The sequence below is a fragment of the Arvicola amphibius genome, chromosome 9, assembly GCF_903992535.2.
Source record: "Arvicola amphibius chromosome 9, mArvAmp1.2, whole genome shotgun sequence".
NCBI lineage: Eukaryota > Metazoa > Chordata > Mammalia > Rodentia > Cricetidae > Arvicola > Arvicola amphibius.
Genome location: NC_052055.2, coordinates 104338669 through 104362001, shown reverse-complemented (window position 1 = coordinate 104362001; position 23333 = coordinate 104338669). Strand labels below are relative to the sequence as shown.

The following is a 23333-nucleotide window of genomic DNA, read 5'->3' as shown; positions in this document are numbered from 1 at the left end:
ATGTTAAAGTTACAAGATCGTAATGTGGGAATCGGGAAGTATGAGGAACCTCTGACCGTTTGTTTTAAACTTATTATGTTTCAGTCTCGGGAGGAAACAGTATCCAACACAAACAAGATTGATCTTTAAGCAAGTACACAACACTTACTTTCGCTTTGTTCTGACTTAAGAGTTGTGAGGAAGAGTACAAGCTGCTTACGTTAATGTTTAAGTCCTGTAGCTCAGTGGTGAAGCAAATGTCTAGCATGCTCACGGTTCCATCATCCAGTCCTAGCACCGAGGAGCGACGCACATGCTATACAGGACTTGACTTAACCGTCGTTAAGTAAACGAAATGTCTCTGCAACCCGTCTTGATCAGTACAGGTCAAGCTTTGTCCTCTAACGTTATCGTACCAGGAAACTAAAGATAATAATGCACCAATTTTCTTGGAAATACACTTTAGCATTTAAAGCCACGTGCTGCTGGATTCTAGCTCAGCTTAATCACATGACGACGCTTGCAAGGTTCCCCTCGGCTCATCTGTGGCGTTCCTAAACATGCCTAATTATTTTCCCTACCTTGGAGAAAGATACTGCCAATTGCCGTCGAAAGAGTGAGAGAATGCGAGCTCGTTTCCTCTGTTGTACCCTACAGACGTCATTCTCTCTTGAAGCGAACGAGTTTCCGGCATTTACATCTTCTTTATAGTCAGGCGCGCTCTGGGACAGCCCTACCCCGCTCTGGGTCCTTTCGCTCTGCGGGCTCCCAACGTGCGTCACTGTTCAGCGCCCAGTCGCCGGGCTTCTCCCGGCTCGGGTTAGAGCCGCGGTCTCGATGTCCTTTCCTCGGTGTGCCCTGCTGTGGGCTCGGATCCCGGCGGGGCGCGGGGCTGGGTCTCGGGCGGCCACCTGCTCCGCCCTTCGCGCCCTCGTGGGGCCTTTCCCCGGGGCTCCAGGACGCGTCCCCTGCCTGGCCGCCTCCTCCTCCTCTACCTCTGGTGGCTCCAAAGCCCCGAACACGTCCTTGTTCGTTCCTCTGACTGTGAAGCCTCAGGGTCCCAGCGCCGACGGCGACGTGGGCGCCGAGCTTACTCGGCCTCTGGACAAGAGTGAGTTTTGGAGCCGCCGGGTGAAGCGGCAGTGATGAGGGTCGGGCCTGCACGGTGCAGTGCAAACTAGTTATTCTTACCTCCCTTTATAGGGACATTGACCCTTCCCGTCCCTTCTCTGAGTGGTTAGACTCTATCTCTTGGATTGAGAGGGCTAAGAAAAATTTAATACTTAAATGGTGCGCCGCTTGTCCTCCTCGGGTCCTTAGAGGGCGTGAAGGGATGGCAGTGAGGACTTCTAGAATTCTTTGCCATTGACTGGACGCGGATGTCTAACAATGTTAAGATGCCGTCTTGTTGCCAAGACGACGAGTCTCAGATCCCGATTTCTCAATAAAAATTTCTCCCACGGGGCTGGAGAGATGGCTCAGCGGTTAAGAGCATTGCCTCCTCTTCCAAAGGTCCTGAGTTCAATTCCCAGCAACCACATGGTGGCTCACAACCATCTGTAATGGGGTCTGGTGCCCTCTTCTGGCCTTCAGACATACATGCAGACAGAATATTGTATACATAATAAAAATTAAAAAAAAAATTCTCCCACGAGGTCGACCGGCAGGTAAATACAAGATAAAAGTTGATAAAAGTGTCCTTGCCAAAAGTAATAAATACCCCTACCGGCCCAGGCTCCAGAGATGAAGAAAAAAGACTTAGCATCACTGGGTGGCAGTGGGTTTTTTGTCCTACCAACTAGGTGTGGGTGAGTTTGACAAGCGTGTAGTTGTTTTCAGTGGAATGGGCCTTCGGATTATATGGATGGTTTTTTGCCACTGTATGATTAGGAGGGTGAAAGGTTTCCTCCAACTGAATGACATTTTTGGAGAATGAAGGAACACCACAGGTCTTCTGGGCACAAGCTATCCAGGAACGACTTTTAAGCAACTGCCTTTAATAACAAAATCGGTGTGTCCTATTATGACTTTAAAATATAGACTTCATCTTGGGAGTCTGAGACAGCGGAATGGCAAGTTCAGTGCCATCCCGGGCTACAGAGTGAGTTCCAAACCAGCTACCGCAACTTAAAGAGATCCTGTTTCGAAATTAAGTTTTGTTTTGTTTTGTTTGTTTGTTTTTAAATGAGCTCAAGGATATTGCCCTGGGATACAGCACTTGCCAAGCTCAGGCAACGCCCTTGGTTCATTTCCCAGTACTGCAATCGTGTAATCAACAAAATAGTAGTTCTCTCTCTCTCCTCTCTCTCTCTCTCTCCTCTCTCCTCTCTCTCTGTCTCTCTGCTCTCTCTCCTCTCTCTCTCTCTCTCTTTCTCTCTCTCTCTCTCTCTCTCTCATTTTTTGTTTGTTTTTACAGACAGGGTTTCTCTGTTGCTTTGGAGCCGGTCCTGGAACTTGCTCTGTATTCACAGAGACCCTCCTGCCTTTGCCTCCTGAGTGCTGGGATTAAAGGCCGGCACCACCACCTGCCCCACTAGTACTTCTCTTTTTTTTCCCCTTCCTCCCCCTCGACCCTTTCCCTCCTCAAAGAATCCCAGGCTGTTCTCAGACAGGAGACTGTTACTGATTGCTGGCATGAGCTACCATGGCTGACACTACTCCTAGCAGTGAGGTACATCTGTCTCAGACACCAGAAGGGTTCACCTCTTCTAGGAAGTGCTGGCTGCTCTGGGAGCTTTGGGCGCAGGTGGAGTTGGTTCTCTCCGTGTGTGTCCGTATTGGACACATACAGCACGGCTCTTCTGTTCTTTTTCCTGTTTTCCTTACACTCCATTGCACATGACCTCACCAGGAGGCATCAGCTCAGAGTGTCACAATCTTGTAGCATTCCTGAGGCTGCTGCCTTTCACGCTATGACTTCAAATTCCTTTTGCTTTTTGTGTATGTGTCTAAACTGGGAAACAGATGTTAAACTTTTATATCTCTCTTTTAGATGAAGTAAAGAAGGTCTTAGACAAGTTCTATAAGAGGCAAGAAATCCAAAAACTGAGTGCTGACTATGGACTTGATGGTAAGGTCAACAACATTTTTAACATTTATTTTAATCATTATCATTTTATATGTAACTTCTGCCTGCGTATATGTCTGTCTATGTACCACGTTCATGCAGTGCCCATGGAAGACAGTATTGGAAATCCTGTAATTGGAGTTAGAGATGGTTGTGAGCCACCATGTGGCTACTGAGAATGGAGCCTTGTTTCCCTGGAAGAGCAGCCAGTGTTCTTAACCACTGAGCTATCTCTGCAGGTCTGCCAATAACATCTTTATAGAGTTGTTACATTTCCTTTGTACTTTGTTATATGTAGTCAGTCATACTACATACTCGTAGTCTGAAGAAGAGACTCTCTCCTTGCTTTCTGGTGATCTGCCACCCACCTTGCAAACCAGACTGCACAGTGCAGGAGCTGCATGTTCAGCCTGCCACGGTGTTTTGCTTAGTGTTAGTTTCAGCCCAGCTTGTAGTAAAACCAGCTGTGCTAACCAAATGGTAATAGATTCTTGGAGCTTGCTGTAATGTGTATATGTTTCCGTATTGAGAGCAAAATAGAAACTGAGTCTTATATGCTTTGATTTCATGTTTTCCACAGCCCGTCTCTTCCACCAAGCTTTCATAAGCTTCAGAAATTACATTATGCAATCTCATTCTCTGGATGTGGACATTCACATTGTCTTGAATGATATCTGTTTCAGTGCAGGCAAGTGCTAAGAGAATTATTTTTTAAAAATTACTTTGTATGTGTGAGAGGAAGGAGGGAGATAGAGTTGGGGGAAGAAGAGAAGTGTGTGCGTGTCATGGCACTCATTTGGCTGGAGGTCAGAGGACAACTTTTGGGACTCTGCTCTCTTCTTCTAGCTTTAGGTTCCTGGGATTGTCTGACAATTATGTTTCCTTGGCCTATTTAGAGGGTTTTTTCCTTCTTTTTTCCTTCTTTCTTTCTTTCTTTCTTTCTTTCTTTCTTTCTTTCTTTCTTTCTTTATTACGTATACAGTGTTCTGCCTGCATGCATGCCTGTACAACCTGAAGAGTATCAGATCTCATTACAGATGGTTGTGAGCCACCATGTGCTGGGAATTGAACTCAGGATCTGTGGAAGAGCAAGCAGTGCTCTTAACGTCTGAGATATCTCTCTACCCTGGGTGTTTGTTTTTTGTTTTTGTTTTTTCTTTCTTTTCCTTTTTGTTTTTTGTTTTTTCAAGACAGGGTTTCTCTGTGTAGCTTTTGGAACCTGTCCTGGACTCGCTCTATAGAACTCAACAGAACTCCACCTACCTCTGCCTCCTGAGTGCTGGGATTAAAGGTGTGCACCACCACCACCCAGCCAGAGGCTGTTTTAAAAAAATTTAATTTTTATGTGTATGGGTGTTATGCTTGCACATATGTTTGAGAAATCACATGTATGTGGTTCCCTCAGAGGCCAGAGGAAGATATCAGATCCCCCAGAATTGGAGTTGTAGACGCTTGTCAGCTGCCATATGGATGCTGGGAATCAAACTTGGGTCCTCTGGATTAGCAACCAGTATTCTTAACCACAGAGCCATCGCTCCAGCCCACTGAGAAGAATTTTTAAATGAGTGATTGTGTGTGTGTGTGTGTGTACCTGTGTGTGTGTACCTGTGTGCTCTTTTGGGTACTCATGCAGAGACTAGAGGAAGGCAACAGGATCCAGTCTGTCACTGGCTCTTCATAAACCTAGAGCTGGGCTGGTGGTTGGCAAGCCCCAGAGATCCTCCTGTCTCCCTGCTTCTCTCCCTTCCAAAGCTGGGGTTAGAGAAGTGCTGGCAGCTTTGTCCAGCCTTCTAGGTGTGCGCAGGGATCTGTATTCAGGGTCTCATGCTTGCACAGTCAACACTTGTGTGCACCGAGCCTTCTCTTAAGCCATGAGAATTTTAAGAATATATTAAAGAGCATGCATTATAAAGTTCATGTCTTAAAAGAAAAACAAAATATTAGGTATGATGGCTCTCTTAGTCCTGTCCCTCTGGAGGCTGAGGCAGGATTTCTTTGAGATCCAGACCAGCCTGGGCCTTAAAACAAAAAGCAAATTAGGAACATTATTGTTTGATTTCCACAGGTATCTTGGGCTCTTAATTAGAGTGTTAAATGTATTTGATGCTTAGACTTTGAGCTTGTGCCAGGCACTGAGGGAGAACCTGATACATAGCCAAATGGGACACACTCTACTTTCCTCTCAGGGCCACTAAAGTGTGGTTTTCTTTGGTCTTTGAAATTAAAAAAGAAAGAAAGAAAAAAAAAGGCTGGAGAGATGGCTCAAAGGTTAAGAGCGCTGGTTGCTCTTGCAGAGGTCCCGAGTTCAATTCCCAGCAACCACATGGTGGCTTAAAGCCATCTCATAGTGAGACCTGATACCGTCTTCTGGCATGCAGGCATACATGGAGGCAGAATGTTGTATACATAATAAATAAATAAATCTATTAAAAAAATGCCTTGAACTAGGGTGGACGTATAGCTCAGGGTTTGATCACAGGCTTAGCATGTACAAAGCTCTGAGTTCAAGCCCCAATAGCCATTTTACCCAAGACATTTAAAAAAAAAAGAAAAGTACATGTCTCTCTAATGTATGTCCAGGCTCTTTATTTTCAGTTTAATCCCCACTGTGCTAACCTTTGCTTATTTATACTGGAGAGTTAGAGCGTGGAGCATGGTAGTTGGCAGCTAGTTTTTTTTTTTTGTTTTGTTTTTTTTGTTTTGAAAGAAAAGTAGTGAAATTTGGAGAAAGAGGGAATTGAAAGTGGGGTCCCAGAGAAAGATGGGGCCTCTTGCTCTGCAGCCCTGACTGTGTCCAGCTCACCTCATTCAAAAGAAATGGTTTCTGTTGGGCATGGTGTTGTATACCTTTAATGCTAGCACTCAGGAGGCAGAGGCAGGCAAATCTCTGTGAGTTCAAGGCTAACCTGGTCTACAAAGCTAGTTTTAGGACACCTACAGCTATACAGAAAAACTCTGTGTTGGGGGAAAAAAAAAAGGAAGGAAGGAAGCAATGGTTTCTGTAGCAGTGGGGTCTGAACTGGGAGGACTGCAAGTTTGAGGTTCAGTTTTGAGTGTTCATGCAGAGCAAGCATGCTAATGCGCTGTGCTCTTTTACAGCCCACGTGGACGATTTATTTCCATTTTTCTTGAGACATGCCAAACAGATATTTCCTGTACTGGAATGCAAGGAAGATCTCCGTAAAATCAGTGACTTGAGGCTACCACCCAACTGGTTAGTTCTTGTACTTACTGATACAGGATTTCCTCATTTGGGGAAACTAATGATGGTGCTTTTGTTTTATAATAACTTATAGAGTCTACATTTTTTTTTCCTGAAAGCAAAATAAAATCACAAAGGAATTAATTCTGTCAGACATTTTGTTGGTGTGTGCCTTTCATTCTGATAGAGCTTGAGTTATGGTTTTCTTAGGATGGATTTCAGATCAAGTTTTTTTTTTTTTTTTTTTTTTTTTTTTTGCAAAATTGCTCTATGTTGTAGTCCAGATGTCTTGGCCGACTGCCTGGATGTTGGAGCTGCAGCATCTCAGCACTCCCACGCCTTTGAGATGCTCCAGAGGCTCAAATCCTGTGGGCTGCTCTTTAAAACCTGCCAGTTCTCACCTTCCATAGTTCTAGCTCAGCCCTTGGCCAGAACCCCACAGACCTTCTCTTCCCACTGCACACGGTGACTTTGGGGCTCCCACTCTCTTTATCTTTTCTGCCCTCTGCCATTCAAATTCCAGCTGCTAAAATCCATTTTGGAGATTTTGCTTAATTGATAGATCATTTGTCTAGGTGGGACAAAGCTCTAGACTTGATTCCCAGCACTGCATAAAGCCAGGCATGGCGGTATATGCCTGCAATCTCGGCATTTGGGAGCTAGAGCAGAGGGTTAAGAATTCAAACTTGCTGTCGTGGTATTGCACACCTTTAGTCCCAACACTCGGGAAATAAAGGAAGGAGGATCTCTGATTTTGAGACCAGCCTGGTCTACATAGAGAGTTCCAGGATAGCCAGGACTACATAGATAGATCCTGTCCCCGCCTCCCCCCAAAAAAAAGGAAGGAGAAAAAAGAAAGAAAGGAAAATCAGTCATTCTTGACTAAATACCAAGTTGGAGGCCAACCTAGGCTACATAAAACTGTGTCTTTTAAAAAAAAAAAAAATCCAGCTACCGAAGTCTGATCTCTAGCTTGTTCAGGGCAACTGTTGTCATTTGCTTGGGTTCAGTCTCTGTGTCCTGGTGGGGTGTAAGGAGATTGTCTCCAGTGCTCCCTTGCATCAGGGGTGTAGTCCTCACTGCCAGTTTTCTCTGCCCCAAAGAGTTGCTGCAGTATTTTGCCCAGTTTTGTTTTTTCATGTGGTGGAAGCACATATCTCCTCGCCAGTCAGTCCACGTGGCAGAAGCAGAGACCCAGTTGCCATAGTCATAAATACTGAAATTGAAGGACTGGGGAGATCTGCTTTGGGGTCTGATCTTCAGAGTTGTGGGAATGATGTAAGCATATCTATGGAACCAATTTTAAATCATTTTCAGATTTTTGAGGTCTCCAAAACATTGACTTACGTTTGGAGATTTTGTCCTCCATAAATGCCATTCCTGATGTGGTTATACATCCCCTCATTGAGTTTTTCAAAGACTGTCTGCTAGAATGGATTATGAGGTTGATAGAATTAAGCTCTTTGTCTGCTCATGTTTTAGGTACCCAGAAGCCAGAGCCATACAACGGAAGATAATATTCCACTCAGGCCCCACCAACAGTGGAAAGACTTACCATGCAATCCAGAGGTACTTGTCTGCGAGATCCGGAGTGTACTGCGGCCCTCTGAAACTGCTGGCCCACGAGATCTTTGAGAAGAGTAACTCTGCTGTTAGTATACTACCAACACTCATTTCCTTGATAGTTTTCTGCTGTGGGGTGGAGGTGGAGGTGGGGAAGAGCACACAGTAATTCACTGCTACAGAAGCGTCTGTGTCACGTACTGAGAAGCCATCAGCTGTAAGAGGTGGCGGTGCCCCACACAGCTGTGGGAGGAAGAGCTGCTGGATTCTGACATGCCACCAGCATGCTGTGTGCTTAGTTCAGAAAAAATGCCACGCAAGGCCTGTGGTCCCAGCGCTTGGAATGTGGAGGCAGGAGGCAAGCCCGGGCTACGTAGGGAGCCCCTATCCCAGAAAAGACCATCAAAGAACACCTACCACATAGAGCATGATTAAGTATTACTGGATATTTTATCTAGAGAAACTTGCAGTCCATGACAAGGAGCCCACATCCAACTCTTAGGTGTTTCATCTCCCCCTTTTTTTTTCTTTTAGCATTTTTTGCTTTTTCAAGAAAGAAACCATTAGGTAGTTGAGCCTCCCTCCGAAGTGCTCCTTGGCTTCTCACAGTGCTCCCCAGTGTTTTGGATCAGACTTGGATGCTGTGAGCTGATCAGGACTAGAGCCACAGTTTCAAAACTTGACCAAAGCCCTTTGGTCTGAGCATTGTGTCACTAAATGGGCTACTTTTCATTCTCTTACTATGGCATGACATGATGGTTATCCAGTTTTGTTTAGATAATTTTTATCCTGCATTTTTAAAAAGAGATTGCTTTTACTTTTTTTGTATACATAATTATACATACATTTTAGGTATTTTTCTTTGGAACAAAGACTTGGTTAGTATTTTGTTTTTGTTTTTTCATTAACGTAACTATAGAATATTTATCTGAAAGAATAGACTACTATTATTTAATATTTAATCCACATTCAAATTCAAGTTTTGTTGGTCTGAAGAAATGGCTTTACTGGTTAAGAGTGTTTGCTGTTCTTTCAGAGGTCCATGTAGGGTAGCTCACAGAAGGTGCCTATATCTCCAACTCCAAGGGATCTAACACCTTCCCTGCTCTACAGGTACCACACACATATGCATAAGAAAAATATAAAATATCTTAAATCTTTTTCTGTGTCAGTTCTCAAGTAACAATCGACCTGGTCCTTCCTAAGATCCCATCTAAGCCCTCACACAGTGTGGCCATTTTTCCAGTTGACATTAATTTCAGAATTCCTTATTCTGTCTTTGTCTCCTGGAGCCTTTTTATTTTTTAAATACTGTAGGTTACTTGTAAACTAGACCTTCTCAGAGTGAGTACAAAGCGTTCTTTCTGCTGGAGGAGCCTGCAGTCCTGCCTCGAATGGCTGAGAATCCAGTGCACCATATGCTGATGTTTCTTCTTGGGTGTTAGACTGAGAGGCCCTTTGTTCTCAAGCTTCACTCATAGTGATGTCCTGGATGTAGAAACAATTCGTGATCATTGAATTAACTCCGTCAGTGCTGAAATGTGCAGAGCAAGTGAAAGGTGACGCCCAGTAGTGGAACACCTGCCTGCCGGAGCAAAGCCCTGGCACCTACTACTGTGAAAGGAGACAAGCAGCAGAGCCAGAACTGTTTGCTGGGAGCCTTGGCGCATGTCTGCAATCCCAGTATGTAGGAAGTGGAGGCAGGAGGGGCAGGAGTTCGAATCATATGTGGCTGCATAGTGAGTTTGAGGCCAGCCTGGCCTACTTACTAGAGACTGTGTCTCAAGAAACGGGGACCACTATAGTTTCTCTGCTTAGGGTTCTTCTGATTGAATGTTTCTCCAGATTTACCTGAGTTGTACAGCAAAGTAGGAGTGTGTGTGTGTAAATAAAATCATTGGGAATATCTTATCCAGCTCTTTGAATAAGTTTGATAGTAGAGGACTGAAACACTTTAAACACCATTTTCAAGTCAGAGATGAGTCTGGGTTTCTTCTCATTCCAGGGTGTGCCGTGTGACTTGGTGACGGGTGAAGAGCGGCAGACGGTTGACCCTGAGGGGAAGCAAGCCGCCCACGTCTCTTGTACTGTGGAGATGTGCAGTGTTACAACTCCTTGTATGTATATGCTCTTCGGGAAATAGGATTCGGAGGGCTTCAGTGTAGTTAAACCTAGAACATACAGCCTTAGGATGAAAACGTTACAAATGTAGAGGAAAATGGTACACTAAATGCTTAGCACTTTACAGGAAACTTTGTCATGCTTGCTTCTGAATGCTTGTTGTCCTTTGTCTTGGATGAAATCTAATCCCAGCACTTTAATCCTAGCACTTGAGCAGAGGTACAGCCTGATCTACATAATGAGTTCCAAATAGCCAGTGCTACATAATGAGACCTTGTTTTCCCAAAAAAAAAAAAAAAAAAAGTCAGACTATGTCTTTTATGGCAAAGATTCTGCATTATCCCTATTTTTTTTTTTTTTTTGTTTTTGTTTTTGTTTTTCGAGACAGAGTTTCTCTGTGGCTTTGGAGCCTGTCCTGGAACTAGCTCTTGTAGACCAGGCTGGCCTCGAACTCACAGAGATCCGTCTGCCTCTGCCTCCCGAGTGCTGGGATTAAAGGCGTGCGCCACCACCGCCCGGCTGCATTATCCCTATTAAGGAATATTTTGGTTGATTAAATTTTGCCATGGATCTGAAATGTAGTTCAGTGGTAGAGCACTTGCCCTAGGTTCCGCAGGTGTGAAAAAAGTCTGTATTGTATACAATGCATTAATGAACTTCTGGCTTCATTTTTTAAGATACTAAAGTATATGTAATGTTTTAATCCCACCTGTCCCCAAACAGTGACTTTTAATTAACCCGTGGTGTGTATATTCTTGAGTCTCTGCTAGTCTTCAGATTTTGTTAGTCGTTACTGTAGAGTATGCCTCAGGTAACTAACTATGTTAAATATAGTAAGGATCTATCGTAGGGTTTTTACTAACAGCTTGCTTTTCTTTTCAAAATCAGCGCTTGATTAGTTTACATTTTTCCGTGTGTTGTAAAAGTCATACACTTTAAGTGCAAGTTGCACACACAAGTCATAGGTTCTCTGTTTTCTAAATTTTTAGCCTGTTTGTATGTCTTGATGTGATGAGTAATTTTTAATCTGGTTTTCAGTATAAATTAGCCTTTGATGTTCTCAATTCCTTGGTATTTTGGAAGGGAAATGAAACACAGAACTGGTGTGGCATGGTTAGAAGTGTTAGGGCATGAGGAAAGACACCAGGTACTGCTTTGCTTTCCATGATGGGCTTAAAACCCTTGAGCATGAGCCAAGTCCACTGGCCTGAGGGGTCCCTCCATCCCGCTCTTGACGCTCTTGAGAGCTGTCTCTCAGGGAAAGCTTGAGTTACTGAAAGGCTCTCCACTCCTCACTCCTGGGAGCATAGGTGCCTGTCTTCTCCTCTGCCACCGTGTAGATGTGGTCGTTTGTTTGTTTTGAGACTGTTGTCTTAACTGGCCTGAACTTGCTGTATGGACCTGGTTTCTCTCAATCTCATAGAGGTCTGCCTGCCTCTTTTTCTCTACTGCTGGATCAAAGACATGTCCTACCCATGCTGTGCTAAGATTTATTTTTAAGTGTGTGTGTGTGTGTGTGTGTGTGTGTGTGTGTGTGTGTGTGTGTGTGTGTGTGCGTGCGCGCGCGCGCGCGCGCGCGCACACACATGCCCTTAGAGTTCAGAAGAGGGCATCAGACCCAGATCCTCTAAAAGTGCCAGCTGTCTGCAGTCTGATGCGGTCATTTGTATTAGACAGATAGCAGGGTGTGTCTGGGGTTGCAGAGAGGGGACAGATGAAGACAGTGGAGGAGAGTGGCTCCCGAGTTGGTGTTGAGAATGAAGTGGCTTGGATTTGAGTCTCATCCCTACACATACTATGTAACTTCTCTGGACCTCCGTGTACTTTCCTGTCAGATGGAGATAACCTCTTAAGTGTCTTTTTCTTTTCTTTTCTTTTCTTTTCTTAACTATCTTTTATCATTTTACATACCCATCCCAGTTCCCACTCCCTCCCCTTCTCCCATTTCCTCTATCCCTCCCCCACTCCACCCAATCTACTCTTCAGAGAGGGTAAGGCTTCCCATGGGGAGTCAACAAAGTCTGGCACATTTTGAGGCAGAACCAAGGTCCTCCCCTTATATCTAGACTGAGCAAGGTATCCCTCCAAAGAGAATGGGCTTCAAAAAGCCAGTTCAAGCACTAGGAATAGGTCCTGGTCCCACCCTCATAAGTTTCTTAAGAAGGACAAACCCTTTTGAGGAACAAAAGGTTTAGAGTCACAAAGCCTTCTGGAAAAGATGCACCCAGTAAGCCATGGTAATGGCGCTGGTGAGGGGGACTGGTGTTACAGTTTAAGTGGCTTTATTGCTCATGGTGACTTTTTTTGTTTTAAGATGAAGTGGCTGTGATCGATGAGATTCAGATGATTAGAGACTCAGGCAGAGGATGGGCCTGGACCAGAGCACTACTAGGTGAGTGTTCTTACTGCTCCAGCCAGCTGTGTCTCTCCTTCTGAGAAAAGTTAGTCAGAAAGTCATGGGTATAAGCTTTTATATTATTTAAATATTACTCTAAGAATGAAAAAATCCTGTTTGTGAGTTATAAAATTAACACAACCAAATAACTCAAATAGAAATTTTTGAATCTCTGAGGATATAACCCAGTGGTAGAGCACTATCCTAGCATGGGAGGGCCCTGAGTTTAATCCTTGGCATCAAAAAAAGTGAAAGTTTGAGTTTGGGGATGTAGTTCATTTATAGAGGACCCGCATCAGGCCATGCATGGCGCCCTGGGTCTGATTCCCAGAATTACATAAACTGGGTATGATTGAACATTCTAGTTATCCTAGCAGTTGGGAGGAGGAGGGGATCATCGTGAACTACACGGCAAGTTCAGGGCCAGCCTGGGCCACCTTAAGGAAAAGGAAAGAAAGTTTGTCTTGCCGTATTTACAGTCACTGTTAATGTCCTGGTATGGTTCGTGTCAGTTTTTTAACACATGTGGTGTTTGAAGGACTCAGAACTTTGCTTTGCTTTTTTCTGGTTCTCTTGTTCATAATCTACAAATGAATGTGTCTGGGTATTGTCTGCTGAAAAGTGGTACTGCGTTTATTTCATGATGCTAAGCATTTTCCTCATCACCAACGGTGCTGTAGTAGGGTTATTGATGATGTAGCTTTCTACCTTTGATTTATTTTTGTTTTATAGGATGGGGGACTAGAAGTAGAATTCTTTAGATTCACAGGCTACAAATGTGTATTGCCTGATTTTTTTTGTTGTTGTTTTTTTGTTTTTGGTTCTGTTTTTTGGGACAGGGTTTCTCTGTGTAGCCCTGGCTGTCTTGTAGACTCACTCTGTAGATCAGATTAACCTCAAACTCACAGAGCTCTACCTGCCTCTGCCTCCCAGCTGCTGGGATTAAAGGTGTGCACCACCGTGCCTGGTGTATTGCCTGATTTCTGAAGTGAATTTTCTTCCTCTTTTCAAACAGGGTCTCACTCTGTAGCCCAGGCTGATTTTGAGCTCCTCCTGCCCCCAGCCTGTAGTGTTGGGATTATAGCCTAGCCCACCACGCTTGGCGAGAACTGAGTTTTGACCTAACATGCTGTAGGGTAGGCGTTTTCAGATTGTTGGAAAACAAAGAGCTGGAGTTTGCCTGTGGAGCAGTGGGTGACAGTAGGACAGGTGGAGCTGAGGAGCGTGGAGCTGTGTCTGCTCACTGGCCCTCATACCACCCCTTGAGGCACCTCAGTTTCCGTGGAGTTCTGACTTGAAGAAGACAGGCCTAGGACTAACACCCATCATTAAGTGTCAGAGTCCCAGCCTCCAGTCCTGCTTGGCCTCACCCTGTCAGCCTTATTTGGAGCAATTCAAAGGCCTATAAATTTATAAAACTGAGCGGGGCGGTGGTGGTGCATACCTTTAATTACAGCACTCGCAATTACAAGGGCGTTAGAAAGAGACAGAGCAGTGTAACTCCGTGTGTGCTTTTACAGGACTCTGTGCTGAGGAAGTCCATTTGTGCGGAGAATCTGCTGCTATTGACCTGGTCACTGAGCTTCTGTACACAACTGGTGAGGAGGTAGAGGTAAGAGACTGTGAGCTGCTCTCCCATGGGCTGTGCCCAAGAGTCCAGGGCACTTGTCCATTGGCTCCTATAAGCACTAGGCTTGCAAAGTCAGAATTTAACTACATATTGAGCACACCGTGAGCAAGTACCACAATGTGTGTGAGGTTGGCATAAGGAGACCCCTTATTTTTATGCAGTCTAAAAAGTATTTTTTAAAGAAAGATTGAAAACAGCTGGGCTGTGGTGGCGCAGGCCTTTAATCCCAGCACTCAGGAAGCAGAGGCAGGCCTCTGTGAGTTCGAGGCCAATCATATCTACAAGAGCTAGTTTCAGGACTGGCTCCAAAGCAACACAGAGAAACTTTGTCTTAAAAAAAAAAAAACAAACAAAGAAAAGAAAAGAAAGAAAGATTAAAAACAGCTTAGGTAAAAGTAAATCTTTATTTTCCTATAACTGACCAGCTCACATACATACGTATCTATGTATGTATGAGATTAACCTTCATAATGTGAGGTTCTGGTGGTGGAGCCTTGGCCCTGTGTCTTCCAACAGTGTGGGTGGGAGATTCTTTGGGGGCAAGGCCAGGCTGTTTTGTTGTTGTTGTTGTTGTTGTTTTGGCCTTAAATGCATGGCAATCTTCTGCTTTAGCCCCCTGAGTACTGTGATTATAGGCATTGCCTCCACACTCAGCTTTTAATTTCCATGAAGTCTTTGGAGGACTGAGCCAGAAATGTTTGTTTGTTTACTTTCTTGTGGTGCTAGGAGTAGGTCCAAGGGCTTTATGCATGCTCTACTGCAGAGCTTCATCCACAGCTCAGAACTTTAAGTCTCTCTAGAGCTAAGTGAGCCAGACTCTTGAACTTGGGCTCAGCCTAAGCCTGCAGTGTTCTCAGTCCTCTGTATCTCACGTCGGAGCCTTTGTTATTTATGTAATTGCCACATCTAGTTTGTGCCCATTTTGCAGATGTGGAGTAGGGAGATACTAGTTTCCTTTAGAAACTGCCCAGAATTCAGAATTTCTTAATAAGACTGTAAGGTTGTATCTGTTACTTTTCTCATTGCTGTGGCAAATCGATGAAGTAGTTGCAGGAAGGAAGGACGGACAGAAGAAAGGAAGGGCTTCTTTTGTTCTCACAGTTGCAGGGTCAGAAGCAGAGAGCCAGACACAGGTGCTCAGCCAGCTTTGCTTTTTATCCTCTCCAAACCCCAGCCATGGGATGGTGTTACTCACATTTAAGGTGGGTCTTTCCTGCTGTTACACCCTTTGGCAAACACTGTCATAAGGCACACCCAGAGATATGTTTCTGTGGTGACAGTGAAGATTAGCTTTTACAGAGATGTAGAAATGCTTTAAGTTGACCGGTAACAATTTCATGCTGTCTTTGAGGGAGATAGAGTAGAATGCAGCAGGGGAAATTCTGGATTCAAATCCTGCACTTGGCTGCACTATGTCCTGTCTGCAGCTGACCACAGAAGGCAGAAAAAGATCTATCTCGTCTTTTATTGGACTGTTTTACTCTATCACAAAATGGAAGTATCAGCCCATAATCTTTCTGAAGCTGCCATTGTCCTGAAAATCAGTGTACGTTAGAGTTCTTTAAGGCTGTCGACACGATAACATTGATTTAGCAATGTAAGAATTGAAGGCAGCACAGCATCCAAATGAATGCTTCTGTGATTTGCTCCTGAAAGTTGATTCTTAACCCACCTTTAGTTCAGTTGACTGCCTTGCAAGCTTTCCAGTGACCTGGCACTGACTTGACTGTGTTCCTTTTCTGTGTATGTCTTTATTGCAGGTTCACAAATATGAAAGGCTCACCCCCATTTCCGTGCTGGATCATGCACTAGAGTCTTTAGATAACCTTCAGCCTGGGGACTGCATTGTCTGTTTTAGCAAGAATGATATTTATTCTGTGAGCCGACAGGTTGAAATTCGGGGACTGGAATCCGCTGTCATATATGGCAGCCTCCCGCCTGGTAATAATTGGCCTTTGCTATGACTGGGTGTAGAATATCTTACATCTTCTATTTAGGTTGAGATATGTTTAGAAAGCATAGTAAGAAAATAGTAAGATGGAATTAACATGAACTATTCCTTCTAGGGACCAAACTTGCTCAAGCAAGAAAATTTAATGATCCCAGTGATCCTTGCAAAATCCTGGTAGCTACAGATGCAATTGGCATGGGACTTAATTTGTAAGTAATTTGTTTATAATAAACAGTGAGTTAGATGGCAGGTTTTTTGTTGTTGCTGTTTGACTGGGTTATTTTTTTTCAAGTTTTCTAATCGATTAGAATTAATAATGTAGATTTAAGCTTTATCTTTTTATACCTGTTTGGGAAATAAAAGAGAATTATCACAGAACACTGGGGTTTGTTGCGCCCCCCCCCCCCCAACTAGGGCAATTCAGTTGTTCCCTTGCTTTATTTTATGTTTCTTAGTCATACAGTATCCGAGTCCTCCAGTGTGGGGCACTTACTATCTTTAGGTAGTGAAAGTGGCCAGACTATTAAGACTAAAGCTCTTGGCGTCTACCTGCGTGTGTTTTGGATAGTCTTACCAGGTCGCCCAGGCCACACTGACCTTGAGCTCTTGGCTACCACTCAGTTTGTCTTTTTTGTTTGTTTTGACTTTTAAAAAGGATTTGAATATTTTTGTCTTATCTACGAGTGTTTTACTTGCATGTATGTATGTGCATCACATGTGTGTAGTACTGAAGAGGCCAGAACCTCTGGAGCTGGGGCGATAGACACTGTGAGCTACCATGTAGGTATGGTAGGTATAGAAATGGAGCTCAAGTCCTCTGCAAGAGCAGCCAGCGCTCCTAAACTGAACTGTCCCTTCGGTTGGTGTCACGACACTGCCTGGGCTGGCCTCAGACTCCTGTGCTCGGGCAGTCTCTCTGCCTCAGCTTCAGTGCCTGGGTCTGGAGGGCTGTGCCACTGTTCCCAGCACGGCTGACCTGTAGCAGTATGAGAGCACTTTATTTGGTGTCATTTTCTTTAGCTTAATGATCTGAATATCATATAGTTAGCCCTCTCAAAGGGTGACTGTAAGTAAATGCACACAGTTATTCAGACATCTTGCTTTGAGAGTTGGCCATGGTAGTGCATACTTATAACTCTAGACAGGAAGATCCCAAATTCTAGAGGGCTACATACTGAGGTGCAAGCCCTCAGTACTGAGGGCTACAAATGAGACTGTCTTTGTTGTTCTGTGTAACAGCCCTTGCTGTCCTGGAACTCATTGGTCAATATGTAGACCAGCCTAGTCTACGTAGTAAGTTCCCGGAAAGTCAAAGACTGTGTAGAGAGGGAATTTTTTTTTTTTAATTTTATGTGTATGGGTATTTGCCTAATGTATTTCTACACAACACTCTTGTGTGCGTGGTACCATTGGAGGTGTCATATCCCCCAGGACTCAAGTTGCAGATGATTGTGAGGCACCATGGGGATGCTGGGAATAGAACTCCAGGGTCTTCTGGAGGAGCAGCCAGTACTCTTAACTGCTGAGCTGTCTATCCAGCCCCATTTTGACTTACACGAGAGTTGGGCTGAGCACATCTGTGATGACCCAAGTGACAGGGCTGTGTGTAGTCTATGGGGTCACTTTTATTTCTATTTCAGGAGCATAAGGAGAATTATTTTTTACTCCCTTATAAAGCCCACCATCAATGAAAAGGGAGAGAAAGAACTAGAGCCAATCACCACCTCCCAAGCTCTGCAGATTGCTGGCAGAGCCGGCCGGTTCAGCTCACACTTTAAAGAGGGAGAGGTCACAACAATGCACCGAGAGGACTTGGCTTTATTGAAGGAGATTTTGAATAGACCTGTGGAGCCTATACAGGTAAGACTTAACATGTAACTGCTCCTGCTGCATGCAGGACAGCCGCTCCTTCCCTAGTCTCTTGCCTCAAATGCAGGGAAACAGAAGGGCAGCTTGAGCTGGGGAAACCATGGCAAGAAAGCTCTCCTTGGTGCTGGAGAGAGTATATACTCAGCAGTCGAGAGTGTATACTGTTCTTGCAGAGCACCTGAGAGTGATTCCCAGCACCCATGCCAGGTAACTCATAACTGCCTGTAACTCCAGCTTCAGGGATCTTTTACACACACACACACACACACACACACACACAGAGAGACACACTGCTTTCCTCTAGTATTTTAGAGAGGCATCCATACCTCTTAGAGAACTGTGTACAAGCGAAAGATCCAGATTCAACAGGTTTTGTTGGCCTGACTGTTCCTGCTGTGGTGCACATGGAGTCATAAGGTAGAGAACTAGCTGAAGCTTGACTAGAGAAGAAACTTAGCCCTGAGTTACACAGTTGCAGGCGAGTAAGGGCTGAGTTCAATATGTGGTTATGGGATTATATTTTAAAGCAAGCTAACTTAATAATTTTACATTTCTAGAAATTCACGTTAGTGGCTTGCTTGTCAGTAAGATAATATAAAGGGAACTGTATGGGAGGTGATGGGGTGAAGGCAGGTGGCCTGACTTCTGCTCCTCAGTGGGTGGCTCCTGGGCACTTTATACTCAGCCCCTCTCCTTCCTGTGTACCTCATTTCTGGGCTTCATGTGACATTTGGAGCTTGCATCTTTTGATTTCTTCTTCCTCACCTCTCTCCCTCGTGCTCACACTCACTGTGGGCATTGCTTATCAAATACTTCAGTATATAAGAAGCCAGCTGATCTCCAGTGCAGATGTTTCTCATGTTCTGTTGCCCTTGGTGACGTAGCTGGGGTCTCCTTCTTCTTTTTTATTCCCTAGAGAGAACTCGAATTAGGAAAATTGTTTCATCCTCGAAGGCATTTTTTTTTTTTTTTGGTTTTTCGAGACAGGGTTTCTCTGTAGCTTTGGAGCCTGTCCTGGAACTAGCTCTTGTAGACCAGGCTGGTCTCGAACTCACAGAGATCCCGCCTGCCTCTGCCTCCCGAGTGCTGGGATTAAAGGCGTGCGCCACCGCCGCCCGGCTCGAAGGCATTTTTGTATTCTATTAAATACATATTCTAGTACTCTGACTTAAACATAGCAGATGGCTGCATATCTGCCATTTTCATTAAATAATCCTATTAGCTTTTCTACTTAACAGTAAATATAAAATGGTCATGTCTTTTTCTCTGTATTACTGAAATTCTTGGCATGGGACTCATTTGGTAAGAAATTAGCCTAATGTAGGACATTGTTTCAAAAGAAGAAATTGCCATTCAAAAGATGAAGGGGGGGAAACTCAGTTTACGATTATCTTGTCTTACTTCTACAGGCAGCGGGTCTTCACCCAACTGCTGAGCAGATCGAAATGTTTGCCTACCATCTCCCTGAGACCACATTGTCCAACCTCATAGTAGGTGGAAGCTTTTTTAAATTTTTCTTCTAAAATTGTTGACAGCCATGTCGGTACTGGCTCACGACATGGACAGGAGTGGGTAGTCTGCTTTTATGCAGTTGCTGTCTATGAAATTTTTATTGCTGGTGAAAACCTCCAAAGTCTGGGAGTGCTGAGAGTGTCAGTGCACACTTGTAAACCCAGTACTCGGGCCCAGGGGACCATAGTGAGCCTCTGTCTCAAAAAGAAATGCAGGTTAGGAAGACCATGGGAGAAACATCCTAACTTCAGAGAGCAGTATGAAGCACGTGTCTCCTGAGGTCACTGGGGATTAAAGAGGTTGTCTTTTGTGGACCTGAGTTCTTTATTCACATTCAGGGGGAAATTCACATTCAGACAGTCCAGTAATTTCATATATATCTTCCCCCAGGATATTTTTGTAGACTTTTCACAAGTTGATGGGCAGTATTTTGTCTGCAATATGGATGATTTTAAGTTCTCTGCAGAGTTGATCCAGCATATTCCACTAAGTCTACGGGTGAGGTATGTGTTCTGCACAGCCCCCATCAACAAGAAACAGCCTTTTGTCTGCTCGTCCCTGCTACAGGTACGCCTTTAGCTCTATGCTGTTAGGTTGTTTCTGGTTGACCCATTTCCCTCCAAACCGTACTTTGTCCACTTGGGAGAGTACCCCAAATATAGGAAACTTGGCGAAAATTGAAATATAAGTGACTTGGTAATTTTGAAGGATAACCTTGCCTTGTATTTGGGCCTGGATGGTGGCCCCTGTGAAGAAGCTGACACACAGTTAAATAAGCACTTGGAGGGGCTAGGGTTTGGTGTAGCAGTGGTGCTCACTTCCTTAACTGTAAGGGCTGCGCCTCTCCTCATCCATTGCACTGGGCTGTGGAGTGACTTGTGAGGAGCACGGGATTCTAGGAACTGAACTGCCTGCTGCTCTGTCCTGAGTGCTCACCTCATGCCACTAAGTCCAGGGCTCTTCTCCAGACTTCTTACCATCTCTACCATAGGCCTTAGCATTTGGTTTAGCAGCTCTATTTCAATTAAATCTATTTCCGAGTTACTTTGTAAGTTACTGTAAAATTATGTAAATAATACACAGATACTTGTTATACTAAATTAACACATTATGGAAAGGTTAACACTGTCTGCCACCCCCAATCTCGACTCTGGAACACTTGCTGTTAGAGTTTATTTCACATGGTAGGTATCTGTCTTCGTGCACGTGCACGTACCTGTAGGAATTCCAGTTCTGTTTTGTGGGTGTTTTCCCAAAAAATGTTATAATGAATTATTTTGCAATTCGCTTTTTCCTTTTCTCTTAACAGTGTGCCTTAGAGGTGTCTGTTTAGGTACTTTCCCAGAAGTATGTCATTGGTGGGAGAAGTGGAATAATGGGGAGGTTGTGGGTGATCTTCAGCTACTTGTATGGTCACATGACTGGAGCTGCTTCCTATAGCCTTGGTCCCGTTTACACCACTCATCAGACAGCAATTCCAACAAAGCAGGAGCCTCTGCCAGGGAGGAAAGACCCTGAGGAATGCAAGTCAGCATTGCTTAGACCTTGTTGGGAGCTGGGAATCTGCTCTGTTACCTCATCCCATCCTGAACTCTAAGGAGCTCAGGCTGCTGGTGGCCTTGAGTGTCACTTAGCATGGTGGGCTTGAGAAATTAGTTCTCTTATCGTGTGGATTCTGGGGTCTGAACTCAGGCCACGAGGCTTAGCACCAAGTGCTCTTACCCAAGGAGTCAGTCTTGTGGGCCCATTTTTATTTTAAATAAATATTTTAAGCTGAACATGGTGGCACAGTCCCATAACCACAGTGTCCAGGTGGAGGTAAGAGAACCAAGAATTCAAAGCCTCTAGGTTCGGTAGCAATTTTGAGGCCAGCCTGGCTTGGAAAAGACCTTGTCTGAACTAAATAAACCCTTATAAAGTAGTAAATGTTTTTTAAAATGTAGGAAATTATCAAGCATGAAGGAAACCAGCTTGTCTTTAGAAACAGCCACAGTTAACAGGCTGTACCTCCTTTTTCTTTCTAATTAGACCTAAGAGGATTCTGGTTGTTACTAAACTTTGTTCTTTCCTCTCAGTTTGCCAGGCAGTTCAGCAGGAATGAGCCCCTGACCTTTGCATGGTTACGCCGGTATATCAAGTGGCCTTTGCTTCCGCCTAAGAATATTAAAGACCTCATGGATCTTGAAGCTGTCCATGATGTTTTTGATCTCTACCTGTGGCTAAGGTACTATGCTCTTAATTTTCTAACTCATGGGGCAAATGAAAGGTTTTGTGAGTGCGTTTTTGCTCTTTTAAGGTAGAGGTAATTGGTGGGTACTCTCTATTATTTTTTTTTATGAAGGTGCTTGAGTTTGGTTTATACTTATTTCTGAAAAGACTTCAGGAACACTTAAGATAACCCAGTGAGGATGTTGACTAGACCCTTGCTAATGAAAGAGTACGATCCCTTGGGAGCTGTTCAGAAGTAAAGAACCTCTGCTTTTTATTTTTTAGTAAATTATCAAAAAAATATTAGTTCTCTAAGCCGGGCAGTGGTGGCGCACGCCTTTAGTCCCAGCACTCAGGAGGCAGAGGCAGGCGGATCTCCGTGAGTTTGAGGCCAGCCTGGGCTACAAGAGCTGATTCCAGGACAGGTTCCAAAGCTACAAAGAAACCCTGTCTCAGAAAACCAAAACCAAAACAAAACTAAACTAAACAAATCAGTAAAATGGGGGCTGGAGAGATGGCTCAGTGGTTAAGAGCATTGCCTACTGCTCTTACAAAGGTCCTGAGTTCAATTCCCAACAACCACATGGTGGCTCACAACCATCTGTAATGAGGTCTGATGCCCTCTTCTGGCCAGCAGTCATACACGCAGACAGACTATTGTATACATAATAAATAAAAATTACTGCTCTGTGTGTGTGTGTGTGTGTGTGTGTGTGTGTGTGTACACGTACATGTTTGTATGATGGGGGTAGGTGGGAAATGCACATGCCAGAGTGCATTTTGTTTCAGAGGCCAACTTTATGGAGTTGATTTTCTACTTCCATGTTTTATGTAGGCCCTGTGACTCTAACTCAGGTCACCATGTTTGTGAAGCAATCACCTTCCCTTCTGAGTCATCTCTGCAGCCCAGATCATGCATTGTGAATTAATGCTGAGAAGCTGTGCTATAGAATGTGCGTAGGTTGTTGCTGCTGGCTCAGAGCTGTTGCTCTAATGTTCTTTGTTCTTTTCCCAGCTACCGATTCATGGATATGTTTCCAGACTCCAGCCTTGTTCGAAATCTCCAGAAAGAACTGGATGCCATTATCCAAGATGGTGTACACAACATCACCAAACTGATTAAACTTTCTGAGTCACGCAAGCTTTTGAATTTGGAGAGCTCACAGTCAGGGAACCAGTCACGGTTGTCAGGAGCCTTAAAGAGCACAGCAAAAAGGACACGTGGCACCAAAAGTGCAGGGGGTAAAGCTGCAGAGCCACTCAGCCCCGGTGCCAGCGAGCTGCCCCTTGCTTCCAGGCTGGTGCAGCAAGGACTCCTCACTGCAGACATGCTGAAGCAGCTCCAGAAAGAGTGGCTGACACAACAGCCGGAACATGGCAGAGAAAAGGCGGGAACAAGAAGGAAGAAGAAGGACCCCAACGCTGATTAGGCTTTTTAATTTTGCAAATAAAAATCAATTTTAAATCCTATCACTGCCTGTGATAGGATTGTGGGCATCTTGTACTATTTTTTTTTTTTTCACAGAACAGTAAATTCCTAAAGCCATCTAAAGTACTTATTCCAGCCTTTAAAACAGAGTGTCTTCAAGGTTTTTCCTAAGTGTTCATAATGGCCTTTCGTAGAGCAACCCTGAGACACTGCTGTTTCAGAAATCCTGGACACATCAGTTTGGGGGATTGTTAGGCCTGTTACTGAGGATGTCACAGGTGGAATTCTGTGGCACACAGTGTTGTCTGTTACACCCACTACCAGAGATTGTTCTAGAAGCCGAAAAGATGGAGTACAGCTCAGCAGGGCAAGGACACTGTGTCTCTAGTGCACTGCTGTAGCCACAG

The 23333-nt window shown here is 44.3% G+C and overlaps 1 protein-coding gene across 2 annotated transcripts; it reads left to right on the top strand.

Moving 5' to 3' along the window:
- The first annotated feature begins 771 nt into the window (after positions 1 to 771).
- On the top strand, positions 772 to 22994 carry Supv3l1 (Suv3 like RNA helicase). Of its 2 annotated transcripts, XM_038343588.1 has the most exons (15): positions 772 to 1090; positions 2972 to 3049; positions 3627 to 3734; positions 6146 to 6260; positions 7731 to 7899; positions 9817 to 9928; positions 12247 to 12324; positions 13848 to 13939; positions 15718 to 15898; positions 16024 to 16117; positions 17549 to 17768; positions 19187 to 19267; positions 19680 to 19856; positions 21365 to 21513; positions 22513 to 22994. In XM_038343588.1, the coding sequence occupies exons 1-15, from the start codon at positions 817 to 819 to the stop codon at positions 22925 to 22927; spliced, it is 2343 nt and encodes a 780-aa protein (XP_038199516.1). In that variant the 5' UTR covers positions 772 to 816; the 3' UTR covers positions 22928 to 22994. The 2 variants fall into 2 exon arrangements, with proteins under 2 accessions (XP_038199516.1, XP_038199517.1); XM_038343589.1 differs by lacking the exon at positions 3627 to 3734.
- Positions 22995 to 23333: the final 339 nt, after the last annotated feature.